Source organism: Tachysurus vachellii, chromosome 3, assembly GCF_030014155.1.
Source record: "Tachysurus vachellii isolate PV-2020 chromosome 3, HZAU_Pvac_v1, whole genome shotgun sequence".
In the NCBI taxonomy this organism is placed as follows: Eukaryota; Metazoa; Chordata; class Actinopteri; order Siluriformes; family Bagridae; genus Tachysurus; species Tachysurus vachellii.
In genome coordinates, this window is record NC_083462.1 from 3,560,241 (window position 1) to 3,575,240 (window position 15,000).

The following is a 15,000-nucleotide window of genomic DNA, read 5'->3' on the forward strand; positions in this document are numbered from 1 at the left end:
ACTAATCACACGTCACCTCTGTTAACCAATCACATGTCACCTCTCTGTTAACTAATCACACGTCACCTCTCTGTTAACTAATCACACGTCACCTCTCTGTTAACTAATCACACGTCACCTGGTTAATATGAGAGTGACATGATAACATTGAGGTTACTGGTTAACAGTGAAGTAACAGGTTACTGAGTAACTTAGTGGTTACTGGTTTACAGACAGGTTACTGGTTAAAGGTCACTTCAAACAGACCTTCACACTCACCGTCCTGTTATTATTGTGTTCTTTCTTATCACTATTTTTTATCTCTATCATGCAGAATTTCTTTAGGGTTTAAACATAAAACTATTTTCTGTCAGCACTCAAACTCAGTTAAAAGGTAAGCTGAAGTTTACACTGCAGTTTAGTTTCTATCTTTTTTATTGACGAGTATTTTAGCAGACATCCAGCTCAGTATTGTTTATTCATTTGTCTCTATAGTGATGTGATTGTGTGTGACTGATGTGCACACTGTAGTGCGTATGAAAGGATGTCTGAAATTCTCTGGAGATTAATAAAGCTCATAACGCTGCTTTAAATTAAGTTTAGAAAGTGGAGTTACTTTCCCTAAATGAAATCACAGCTCTGGGCTTAAATCACATTTCTGATCGATTCCGAGTGCCAGTTAAACCCGACGCTGTGTGATTGACGTTCTGCTGACATTAGTGAGCCTTGCTTTCTTTCTATCTTTCTTCCTCTTTTTCTTCCTCTCCACCTTCTCTTCTTGTTCCTCCTCCGCTCTCGTCTGCAGTGGCCTTTGGCACCGTGTGCTCTGGTTTGTTTTTAATTAAAGGCGAAATTCAATAAGCATATCGGCGCGTGTCATTTATGGCCAGTGTTTTATTGATCCCGTATGTAAATAGGCCACTTTGTTTCAGCCAAGTTGTCAGATTTGTGCTGACGTTTTCTTACAGCTTCATGTGAGTTAATCAGGATACAGAAATTCATAACTCTCACTCGAGAGCTCTGGGATTTACACACATGATTCGTTCCACTTACATCGCAGTATTTTGTTCCTTATGGACATTTTGTTTTGTATTGTTTTTAGTCGCAGTGAGAAATCCAAAGTGTACAAACGTCTACACAATTTATTCACGTCACCTTTATTGTGTTGCACCAAATGCTATTGTTTCATGTTCCATGCTCAGCTTTGTGCTAGTTAGCTAGCTGTAGTAGCTCGACTCTGTCACCAGAGGCACTAACGAGCTGCCAGGATTTGTTCTTCCTTGTGGAATATGACAGAATAAGATGAAACCACAGTTATTTTGTGTCAACTTGCAGTGGTGTTGAGTCGAGGAAGGGTAGAGGCAGTGGCTGGGATTAGTCTCTGTACATCATCAGAGAGAATTTACACTGAATTTAGAAAATAAGGATTCAAATGTTTATAATCACCAAAATTAGGTCCCTGTGCATGTATCAGTTATAAGTCTGTGTCTCATCTCTGTCTCATCTCTCTCTCTCTTAGCACTGTCTCATCTCTCTCTTAGCTCTGTCTCATCTCTCTCTTAGCTCTGTCTCATTTCTCTCATCTTATTCAGCTTTCTCATCCCTGTCTCATCAGTCTTAGCTCTGTCTTATCTCTCTCAGTTCTTTTTTCAGCTCTGTCTTGTCTTTGTGTCATGTCTTTCTAATCACTCTCAGCTCTCTCTCATCTCTTTCTCATCTTTCAGCTCTGTCTCATTCCTGTCTCATCTCTCTGTCTTATCGCAGTCTCATCTCTGTCTCGTCAGTCTCATCTCTTTCTCATCATTCTCAGCTCTCTCTCTCATCTTACTCAACACTGTCTCAATATTGTCTCAGCGCTCTTTCAGAAAGATAGAACAGAGAGGGGGGGAGTAAAAGTGAAAAGTCTGGTATAAATAAGATAAAAATGTATCCTTGAAGCCTCTGTTAAAGCTAATGCCAGACCACACACACACACACACACACACACACACACACCTTTGTGAGTGTGATTTATGTGTCTCACGACACTATAGAGAGGATGCAGTGGGGGTTTGTCTCACTGTGCAGAATAAGGACATTAGCTTCATTATTTCATTATTATAATAACAGCCTAATCATAATGATTTAAAATTATTGCTCAATTAGTGTGTGTGTGTGTGTGTGTGTGTGTGGTCTCTCTAATGAGATTACGATGGCAGTGATTGTGCAGACGTACTGAATTAAAGCATTAGCATTAGCACTGTGACACTCAGGCGCTTAGCATCACTGAGAAGCGAACATCCCATTTGTCACATTGTTTTAGAAAGTATGAACATTCTAAAGAGAGGATGTCTCTGCTGTGATCCCCATTATGACATCATCAGGTGGCAACTTACAAAAAGTGTGTGTGTGTGTGTGTGTGTGTGTTTGTTTGTGTGTGATTGCTTAGAGTGTTTGTGAGATTAATAATTTAAAAACACTTTAAGTTATATTCTATAACTTCTCCCAAGTAGTGTTAATTTCGTCACCTATTTTTAATTTAGTCTTAGTCTTGTGCCAAATGTCCTTGTTAGTTTTAGTCATATTTAGTCATTCACATATCTTTTTTTGTTAGTCAAGTTTTAGTCGACTAAAAGTCTCGTCATTTTAGTCTAGTTTTAGTCAAAAAATTGTAGTCTTTTTTTAAAATAACACATTATTACTGAGATTATTACTGATAAACATTTCAGTAAAAAAAGTGTTTCACATCTCAAACAATGGTTAAATGTCATAATTCCCTGACAAAATACACTTGTTGAATGATTTTTGTTGAATGTAAATGTTAAATGTGTCTGGTTTTCACTTTCTGATTTAGGAGACACATTCACAAATGATGAACCTGTTCTGAAGAGTATTTTATTTTAACCAACACAATTAAAAAGCTGGGGCCCGACAGACTCCGACTGGCAACTTAAGTTACAAAGGGTTTTAAAACTGTTTTGGTTGCCTTGTGTCTCATGTTTCTGTTCAAATCAGAAATAAAATAAATATACTCAGAAAAACTGAAAAGAATAGACCAACTTTACTGTGGGCCTAAAACACAACCTATTTACAGTCCACGAATCACAAAAGTATCAGTGAGAAGTTGAGAACACTCGTTTAAACAGTGCACACACTCGAACTTGACCGCACATCACATTTTTACTTTAATAATACTGCTTTTAATCGTAATGCAAAGACCGGTCATCGGGACATAAACAGTCATGTACAATAAAAGAGCCTGCGCAGTGACAGGAAATATAATTTAACACAAAAAGTCTAGACCAGGGGTGGACTTGCGCTCAGGAGCGGCATGTGGACGGATTGTTTCTACACACACACTAAACAGCGCGAAGCCGCGAACTCGTTGTGAATATTTTAAAGGCGTAACAGCTGATGAAAAAGCAGAGACAATTGTCGACGAAAATGAAGAGAGATTTTATCTTAGTTTTTATTTTATACAAAACATTTTCGTCTCGTCTTTTTTCGTCAACAATAATGCATGTTAATTTAGTCTTAGTCAGCGTTTTTGGACAGTGGTGCAGTCTTGTCATCGTCTCGTCTTAGTCATGAAAAAAAGGTTGTTGACAAACATATTTCGTCTCGTCTCGTCTGACGAAATTAACACTACTCCCAAGATCACACACACACACACACACACACACACGCGCAGGGGATGTAAACACTTATGTGATCAGGCTAATCTACTCCCAGCTTTTTGTTATGAAAGCGCTAACACAGGGATTAGAGAATCCACAACAACACAATCACTTTGTAACGTCTGCCGTGAGCAGCTTAGAGAGGAGTTAACACAGGCACACACACACACACACACACACACAGATCAAGCGCAGCAGTTACACACTGTATTCTGTCCCTAGTGTATTACAGTGGATATGGTTTGAATCGCTATAAATAAACTGCACTGCATGTAAACAAGCTGCTTTTTCTTTTTTCACACAATCTGAAGAAGTAAAAATTGTGAGTCATGTGTTAACACAAGTCTCTTTAAACCACAACAATCTCTGTAGCCCAAATAACTTACAGCCTAAAAACTAGGGCATTTTGTAAATAACCACATTATCATGCCTTGTTCTATCGTGGCAGGACAGAGTTAGAATGATTTATGATCTATTTTCCTATTTGTTTAGCACAGAGTTAGAGACGATTTGGTTAAAATCCACGATGGTGCAGAATGTAACCTACAGAGCATTCAGGCCATATTCCTAGTGTTCGTATTGCCACCATCCAGGGTCTGTGTACCTGATGGACATGATGTTCATGGTCTTGTGGTCCTGTCTTGCACCGTTGGGTGTTTATTGTATTGAGTGTTAAGATGTATCCAACCAAACAAGCACCAAAGCTGCTGGTCACCAATAAAAGAATCTTGTACCTTGTGATTAGACATTCCCAGCTGAGCTTAGACTGAATTTCTTCATTTCCTTTAGTCACTTTAAATTAAAGACCGCTAGAGAGATTAAGGTAAAGGCATGCTGTAGAGATCAGGAACATCATCATATTACAACATACACATCTGTGAGTTACACTGGCTGAATTGATGGATGCTTTCGAGGCAGCGCAAGAGTCTCAGAGCGCCTATAACCGTAGGAAGTCATGAATCATTCAGTATGCTTATAGGAAAGTGTGTCACATGATGTACGTGATAGAATGTACACAGTGATCCAACACCCTGAGTCCACAACCAATAAATACACAATTTGTTTAATAATAACTTATTCTCAATGGCTTGGATTTACAGTAAAAGGAACATTGTGTACACTTATTTGTCCACACATCTCCGTTAGTGACTGACACCTAATACCGACTCAATTAGTAGACTCATCCATGTGGTACACGTGATCATCTCTACGGCTTTCAGTCATCAGAAACACAGCTTTCATGCATTTATCTTTCAGAAGATTGATGAAATCTTATTTGAGGAAATTATAAGCTGACAGACATTTGTATTGGTTTTCCATAAGTAGCGGACTCAGACTTTTAGACCCTGCTCAAGATAGTAATTGAGTGATCGAGAGAGAGAGAGAGAGAGAGAGAGAGAGAGAGAGAGAGAATGTATAGCTAAAGAGAAAACATGACTATAGTAAGCTAATGTCCATTTTGTGTAATGCAATGCAACTGATAGTGGATCTATTAGATATGATGAGTGAGCACTAAATGTAGCTGATAAATCAGATTGTCGTTGCCCTCATCTGCTGGTTTCTTGGGTTTTAGTTAACACACTTTCGAGAAAAGAAGGGGAGAAAGTGAGGCACAAAAAAGAGAAATCTTGCTATGTTACTATTGGGTAAATCTCTATGCTGCGGGTGGCATAGCTCCCACCCCTACAGCTTAGGATGACTTGGACCCCTGGGCAGAGCGATGTCCTTACTGCTGCCTGAGGGGGGAGAGACAACCAGGAGAGAGATCTCTTGCAAAATTAGGCGGGCAGAGCAACAACCTCCTAGAATCAAGCAGGCAGAGGAACGTACTTGGATGGGCAGGCATCTGGAGAGACGTCCTCGGTGGGGCAGGGTGGTGGGGGATGATGTCATCAGCATGCTATCAGCTAGTCAGAGAACAGAGCAAAATTCTCAATAGGGGAAAGGTCACGACAAGAAGATCAACAGAATCTTGATCAAAAGAAATACAACAAAAATCAGAAATAACAACTTAATGTTCAGCAACAAGGGACAGATATGAAAAGGTCTCACAAACCAGACATTTAGTTATCCATAGTTTGTAGGTTTTGTCCCTCAGCATGTTTACCAGCTGCTAATTTGACAGGTGATCTGAAGGGTGTTGTTTCTATGAATTGTTCACTGATTCATTCATTCGGATCCAGATCCAAACTCAGAGTCTGTACTGGCAACACTGAGCATGGTTAAGAAATACATTGTGGATGGGACACCAGTCCAAAATACGGTAATCTGCTTAGGGGCAATTTAGTGTGGGAAACAGACAAGGGGGAGAACATGGAAACTTCACCAGAAAGTAACCTCAAGCTCACGATGCGACCCTCTGCAATACCATGCTGTGTAAAAATATATCTGCTTTCTAAAACATCATAGTTCACAGAACAGGCACAGGTTCACTACTAAGGTTTGGCTAACCCTAACCCTAACCCTATCCCTAACCCTAACCCTATCCCTATCCCTAACCCTAACCCTAACCCTAACCCTAACCCTATCCCCTAACCCTAATCCTAACCCTATCCCTAACCCTAACACTAATCAATCCAAATGAAGCAAACTGCTGTCAGAGTCACATAAGTCAAACTATTCTAATATGTATGTCTAACATACTATAAAATACCCATCCGTTCATTCTCTAGACCATCAAAGGGAACCTCCCAGGAGAATCAGGGCAACAGGCAGGGTACACCCTGGGTACGATACTATATGTTATAGATTATAAAGGCTGCTTAAAGTCAGGGATGTTTGTTTTCTCTGCATAGCTTTTTACCAACAAGCCTTTAAGCATTGAGAAATATTGGGATTTTTTGAGAGAAGTCTGAGAAAGTCACTGAAATACACACACACAACACACAAAGATGTTAAGAAGCTGAAACTGACACATAACTAGGTGTGGAAACCAGTTACTAACAGATGCGTTAGGACAGAGACTAACAAGGGAAGTGAACACAGAACCATGTGGCATCACTACATTATGAGGATTAGACTCTATAGTTGCTGTGAACGTAAGGCATTTTAAAAAGCAGTTGCTGCACTGCCGCTGTGCTGTGTGCTTCTTTGCTTGTTTGGATTCAGTAGAATTAGATTAACAGAAACTTTACGGCAGGTTTAATACACTCAGCTCAGAGCGTTGTGGCTAATCGAGTTTTAAAAGATCTGCCAAGTTGCACTTTTTGTGCAGCGTGACATCAGAACTTTGCTGAATTGAAGACGCACTTCAGAAATTAATTTTATCTATCTATCTATCTATCTATCTATCTATCTATCTATCTATCTATCCAGTGGTCTGTAGCACATGTATGTACATTCTGAGCTTTCTGTTGATTTCCTTTTTTAATATTTTAGTCATTTAACGTGAAACTTTGAAACTTTCCTGATCTTCTGTGAGCTGATTGTGGTCAGTAAAATCTACCCCTGAATGGAGTTAAATGCAGATTTGATGAATGAAGTCCTAACTGCAATCATTGTTCATGTTGGTGGGTTAACCATCAGATTGTCCTCTCGGATGAACAAAGCAGTCATTTTGTTTTCGTTCCATTAAAATGGTCAGTGGGTTCATTGAACGAGGGCTGATGTTCTGTAGTTAGAACCTTTATTGGAAATGACACTTCAGCTTCACTTACACGATCCTGAACATACAACATTGGCTGCTGAATCTCTTCTGAATCTTTCTGAGCTCTGAACAGCTGAGCTGAGTGTAAAGGTCAGGCTTTCACCAGCCCTGACTCAAATATGACTGTTAGGGTCATCATACCTGCAATGATGCAAATAATCTCGATAACCTTTTTTTTATTTATTTTAAATAAAGCATCTCAGACATTATCATTCATCATAATAGAATAATCATTTTAGCTTGATATTTTAACTTCACTACGAATTAGACAAACACCACAGAGAGCTCCATGTTTTCTCATCTGATGCTCTTAAAACTTAAGTTCAACATCACAATCTAGTCAAGCTGTGGAGGAAAACCAGACCAGCTGGGGGTGGGAGGGGGGTTGGTTAGTCTATCTATTTGGTCTGTCTATCTAAATGGCCTAGAGTTTAAGTAAGTATATCTTAGACTCTTTTCTTTACTGGTATGTAACATTCTGATCTTTGTGTACTTGTCATTGCTAGATATAGTCTGATGACTTTCTCCTGTTGAAAGTGTTTGTTGGTCTACGATGTTAGCTTACATTAGTTGTTGCTTCAGTCCTGAACAGTGGTGTTAGGTGGGATCTGGAACTGGTGGTCCAACATACAGCAACCACCACCAACTTCATTTCCATTCTTTTCTCCATTAACCTAAAGCAGTATTACACCACAGATCTCATCTCACTCATCTCACAGGCTGCTCTCTCCTCTGTTTGTGCTTTTTTTTTTACACTTCAAGACAAACCAGCGGTGGTTGTTGTTCAGCAGTTGCTTATGTTTTAGAGATGGTGCTTCACGCCTCTTTTACTCTCTCATCCCATATCCTTCTACAAGGAAAAGCCAGAGAAGCTTCTGCACAGGGTTTTATTTCTATCAATACATAGAAGTGACCCTTCAAGCTGCCTTGCCACTTGCAACTTGGATCCAATCCCATCCACAATGCTCTAGGCCATCTCACAAGACTTCTATCTCTACTATCATTAATGTCTCCATAACATGTATCATTTGCTTTCAAGACCAGAGGGGTTATTCCCATCAAGAAGTAAACCCACTCTTAATCCTTCAGACATCAGAAACCGCCAACCAGAATGGCATTTCTTTTCTTTCTAAAAATCCTTGAAGCCTTGATGCCCGATGACGCCTGAGATAGGCACAGGCTCCCTGTGACCTGAGAAGTTCAGATAAGTGGTAGAAAATGAATGAATGAATGAAGGAAGATCCTTGAATGCCCTGTCTACAATTAGCTATATCTCTACATTACCAACTTCAAAGATCTTAGAAATTTTGGCTTCAAAGGACATTTTACAGAAACTACCCAAATGGCCATCAACTCGATGTCTCCTTTCCACCCTCAGACATCCAGGTTCTTGCTCTGCTCACAGACATCTCATCATAGATGGCATCTCATCAGTTGAAAAGGAATCCCAACAAAAATGAACTGTTGCTCATCTGGAGATGCATACCCACCTCAAGATCTTGTGAACTTTCTGGACTTCCTGGACTCTCAGATCTCACCAATGGTCACCGCAACCGGTAATGCTGGACAATCAGCTGTCCTAACTGTCATGGTAATGACAGTTTCTCCATTACAACATCAGAAGTCCTGGTCCATTTCTATCCACAGCGGCTACTCATCACTTCAAGACTGGACTCTGAAACTCACTCCCAGAAGGTCTGCCTCTCTTCACCATTCCACCTTTGCAGCTAATAAAAACTGCAGCAGTTCAGTTTATTTTCAACCTTCTTCACTGGCTTCCTGGAGCTGCCTGCATTGGATTCGAAACAATGATTCTTTCCTACTAATCTAAAAATGGCCCAGAACCCACTTACATCAAAGCACTTAGCACACAGCGCTTCCTCAGATCCTCTCGCACTGCACAGATGGATCCACCATCTCTCAAGGTACAAGGAAAGCTTGCATCAAGGCTTTGCTCTGTTCTTGTGCCTAGGTGGTGGGATAAACTTCCCCTAGATGTGCCCACAGGGAGATCATAGGCAGATCAGAGAGGTTTTTAGGAAGTGTACTGAAAAGTCGAAAAGCTTAATTCACATCTTATCCCCCTATGAAAATGCTGCAGGTCAGCTTCTCGCATACTTCTCACATACGTCTCACAAGGACTTATCAATTTTAAAAGTAAAAAAAGAACAACTGTACAAATCCTCCTGGACTGTTCCAAGAACTCAAAGGCTTCTAGTCATTACAAAGCTCAATCACAGTCCCTGTACAACAGATCTGCAGACTGAAGTTCTTCAGTCTGTGATGTTCACCATCATCCTCATCCAAGCATTTTTAGAAAAATTGGTTTGAACACAAAGGTTTGTTTTCATTATTGTTGATTTTTTAAAATTGTGATTAATAACTCTAACACACACGCACACGCACACACACACACACACACACAAATGTGATCTGGGAGTTGCTACCACAGCAGCTCTGGAGAGGATCATCTACATGTAACAGATGTTACTGACATACACAGACACACCATGATTAATGAGTGTGGGTGTGTGTTGTATGGGACTACAGTAATGATGATGATGATGATGGTGGCGGTGGTGGTGCTGGCGGTGGTGAATGTGGTCAAAATGATAATAAATATTGGGGTTATAATGAAGATGGTTATTATATTGATTAGTCATGTGTTGATATTAATGTTCTCAGATATTTTCTGATGAGATCAGTAACATGACTGTATGTGACATGAGTATTTAACAATCAGAGGCATCAGGGAACATTGGAATAGTGCAGTATCAGCAAGTGTGCTCAATAAAACTGTGGTGAATATACACTCACACACTATACACACACACTATACACACACACTATACACTCACACTCTATACACACACACTATACACACACACTCTATACAATCTACACACTCTATACACACACTCTATACACTCACACTCTATACACACACACTATACACACACACTATACACTCACACTCTATACACACACACTATACACTCACACACTATACACACACACTCTATACAATCTACACACTCTATACACACAGTCTATACACTCACACTCTATACACACACACTATACACACACTCTATACACACACACTATACACACACACTATACACACACACTATACACTCACACTCTATACACACACACTATACACACACACTCTATACAATCTACACACTCTATACACACACTCTATACACTCACACTCTATACACACACACTATACACACACTCTATACACACACACTATACACTCACACTCTATACACACACTCTATACACTCACACTCTATACACTCACACTCTATACACACACTCTATACACTCACACTCTATACACTCTATACACACACACTCTATACACACACACTCTATACACACACACTATACACACACACTATACACACACACACTATACACACACACTCTATACAATCTACACACTCTATACACACACACTATACACTCACACTCTATACACTCACACTCTATACACTCACACTCTATACACACAAACTATACACTCACACTCTATACACACACACTATACACTCACACTCTATACACACACACTATACACTCACACTCTATACACTCACTCTATACACACACTCTATACACTCACACTCTATACACTCACACTCTATACACACACTATACACTCACACTCTATACACACACACTATACACACACACTATACACTCACACTCTATACACTCACACTCTATACACTCACACTCTATACACACACTCTATACACTCACACTCTATACACACACTATACACTCACACTCTATACACTCACACTCTATACACTCACACTCTATACACTCACACTCTATACACTCTATACACACACACTCTATACACTCACACTCTATACACTCACACTCTATACACACACTCTACACACTCACACTCTATACACACACTCTATACACACACACTATACACTCACACTCTATACACACACTCTATACACTCACACTCTATACACTCACTCTATACACTCACACTCTATACACTCTATACACACACACTCTATACACACACACTCTATACACTCACACTCTATACACTCACACTCTATACACACTCACACTCTATACACACACACTCTATACACACACACTATACACTCACACTCTATACACACACACTATACACGCACACTATACACACACACTCTATACAATCTACACACTCTATACACACACACTCTATACACACACACTATACACTCACTCTCTATACACTCACACTCTATACACTCACACACTATACACTCACACTCTATACACACACACTATACACTCACACTCTATACACACACACTATACACTCACACTCTATACACACACTATACACTCACTCACTCTCTGCTACACTCACTCTCTACACACTCACTCTCTGCTACACTCACTCTCTACACACTCACTCTCTGCACACTCACTCTCTGCACACTCGCATTCTACACACTCACACTCTCTGCACACTCTACACACTCACTCTCTGCACACTCTACACACTCTACACACTCACTCTCTGCACACTCACATTCTACACACTCACACTCTACACACTCACTCTCTGCACACTCACATTCTACACACACACTCTACACACACATTCTACACACTCACTATCTGCACACACACACACACTCTGCACACTCATGCTCTCACACCTCACAGTTTCTCTACACACTCACTCTCTGCACACTCACTCTCTACACACACTCTCACACCTCACAGTTTCTCTACACACACTCTCACACCTCACAGTTTCTCTACACACACTCTCACACCTCACAGTTTCTCTACACACACTCTCACACCTCACAGTTTCTCTACACACACTCTCACACCTCACAGTTTCTCTACACACACTCTCACACCTCACAGTTTCTCTACACACACTCTCACACCTCACAGTTTCTCTACACACACTCTCACACCTCACAGTTTCTCTACACACACTCTCACACCTCACAGTTTCTCTACACACACTCTCACACCTCACAGTTTCTCTACACACTTGCTCACCTCTTTGCTCCACACCCATGAATACCTTCCTGTGCCCCAGTTCACTGCAGCTTATTTGTAATGTAGCCATTTCTAATGACGACACTCACTAATACGTCTCTGTGTACTGAGACAAGTCACGTTCACACTCGCACAAACAGTTTAAATACAATTAAGATGTTTTATATGGTGACTTTTAATGCAGTAAGATTCTGCAGTTCCTCAAAAAATAAGCAGGTAGCAGGATGCATTGATTTGATCATTAATCATAAAATATGATGATCATGATGATGATAATAGTGATGATGATGATGATGATTTTGATGATGATGATGAAATAATATCCCCTTTCAGACAATAGTATAATTTAATGTAAGGATTTAATATTAAAATGTAAACTAATCACACACACACAAATTTAAGGAAGGAACCAGGGAACACCCTTGAAGGATAAAAAAAGAGATATTGAGTGCAAAAGCACACAAAGAGAGACAGAGAAAGTGAGTGTGTGTGAGAGAGAGAGAGAGAGAGAGAGAGAGAGCAAGGGAAGGGAAGAGAAGGGAACACCCCAGCTGAAGACAAACGAGTGCAGCACTGAGCGCCTGAGGCAGAGAGATAGAGAGAGAGGGAGGGAGAGAGGGAGGGAGGGAGAAAGAAGAGAGGCAGAAGGGGGCAGGATCACCCTGCACGTGAAAGTGTGTGTGCGTGTGTGTGTGTGTAACAGAAAGAGGTAGCGCGTGTGTGTTGTGTCTGCGCTCATTCCTCTCTCTCCATGGCCGACTCCGGCTGTGTCCTGATCCCCAGTGCAGCAATGCTCCCTCACCCCGTCCCAACCTTCCTCTACCTGCCCGAGGTAAGACTCCTTCTGTTCCTCTCTTCCCTCGCTACCTCTGCTCATCCCTTCATCCACCTCCCTGTATCAATTCTTCTCTCCCTCTGTCTCATCCTTCCACTGTGTGCCTTCTCTCTCCCTTCATCTCCTCATCTCGTTCTGTCGCGCTGCTCTCTTTCCAACAGGGTATTGTGCTACCTCCTGCTCTCTCTCTCCTCTCTCTCTTTCTCTCTCTCGCTTGCTCTCTCTCTCCCCATTCATCCTTTTGTTCCTGTAGTTCCTTCCACCTGTGTTGTCTTTATAAAAGCAGAGTACATGTATTTATTTGTTTGTGTGTGTGATTGTACATTATGATATTTTTTATATTACCAGACTCTATTAAAAAATGTTGTGTGTGTGTGTGTGTGTGTGTGTGTGTTTTGTGAGTTCTGGCATTTTACGCAGCCAAGAGAAACTGATGTACGTATGTTTCGGGACTTTTCTTGTTGATGGAGCCAAGCGAAAAATGAGAGTGTGTGTGGAGAGTTTGGTGTTCCCCAAGTATCTAATTATGATACTGTAGTGTGTGTGTGTGTGTGTGTGTGTGTGTGTGAGTAGTTTGAGATTTGTTCTCTGAGTTGTATAGATTTGTCCTCTCAGATCGTGTTACCGAATTACATCACCGTACATTACATTACATCACTACATCAATTCCCTGGCTTATAGTGGCGTTATTTTGTTCTGCATTCTGATTGGTCGTCACACGTTGATACATTTCCTGTCACAGCAGCTCTGACAGTAGTGCAGCTGTACATCACGTCACACCTTACTTTAGGATTAATGCTCTCCTTCTAATACGTATGGTTTCTATAGTAACAGGAGGAGGTGTTTGTGTGAAGGAGTCTCCAGTGTCAGAGGTGAAGATGTAGGACAGAGGAGTTTCTGCTCCACTGCTGCATCTTAAACTCACTGTTTATCACTACAGTGTGAGTCAGAACACGATGGAATGTTTTGTTCTACATTAAAACTGAACTATAAATGGATTTAAAAATATGATGTTTTGAATAATGAAATACTTGATTTCTGTATCTAATGTTCTTCATTATTAAAAATTAAACGCATTACATACGTTCACCAGACTGAATAAAATAACATTAAATAAATCAGTCTCACACACACACACACACACACATAAGAGAACAACACACACACGTACATACAAGCACATACACACACACACACACACACACACACACACACACAAGAGTACAACACACACGTACATACAAACACATACACACACACACACATAAGAGTACAACACACACGTACATACAAACACATACACACACACACACACACACATAAGAGAACAACACACACACGTACATACAAACACATACACATAAGAGAACAACACACACACATACATACAAACACATACACACACACACACATAAGAGAACAACACACACACGTACATACAAGCACATACACACACACACACACACACACACACACAAGAGTACAACACACACGTACATACAAACACATATACACACACACACACACACATAAGAGTACAACACACACGTACATACAAACACATACACACACACACACACACACATAAGAGAACAACACACACACGTACATACAAACACATACACACACACACATAAGAGAACAACACACACACATACATACAAACACATACACACACACACATAAGAGAACAACACACACACGTACATACAAACACATACACACACGTACATACACACAAACACATATAACACACACACACATATATATAACACACATACAAATTTTACAATATACACACATACAAATTTGTCATTATATTACAT

General features: G+C 40.3%; 1 protein-coding gene across 5 annotated transcripts in view; it reads left to right on the plus strand.

Moving 5' to 3' along the window:
* Positions 1-15,000, plus strand: part of LOC132842595 (RNA binding protein fox-1 homolog 3-like) — a 188,178-nt gene that overhangs the window by 100,506 nt on the left and 72,672 nt on the right. Inside the window, exon 1 of one of the 5 annotated variants that reach the window (XM_060865340.1) lies at positions 13,044-13,171. The exons of the other annotated variants lie outside the window; for them this stretch is intronic. Within the exon in view, the coding sequence (XP_060721323.1) occupies positions 13,091-13,171 (81 nt within the window). The 5' untranslated portion in view covers positions 13,044-13,090. Of the gene's footprint in view, positions 1-13,043; positions 13,172-15,000 lie in introns of those variants that run through there. 5 annotated transcript variants of the gene reach the window in all.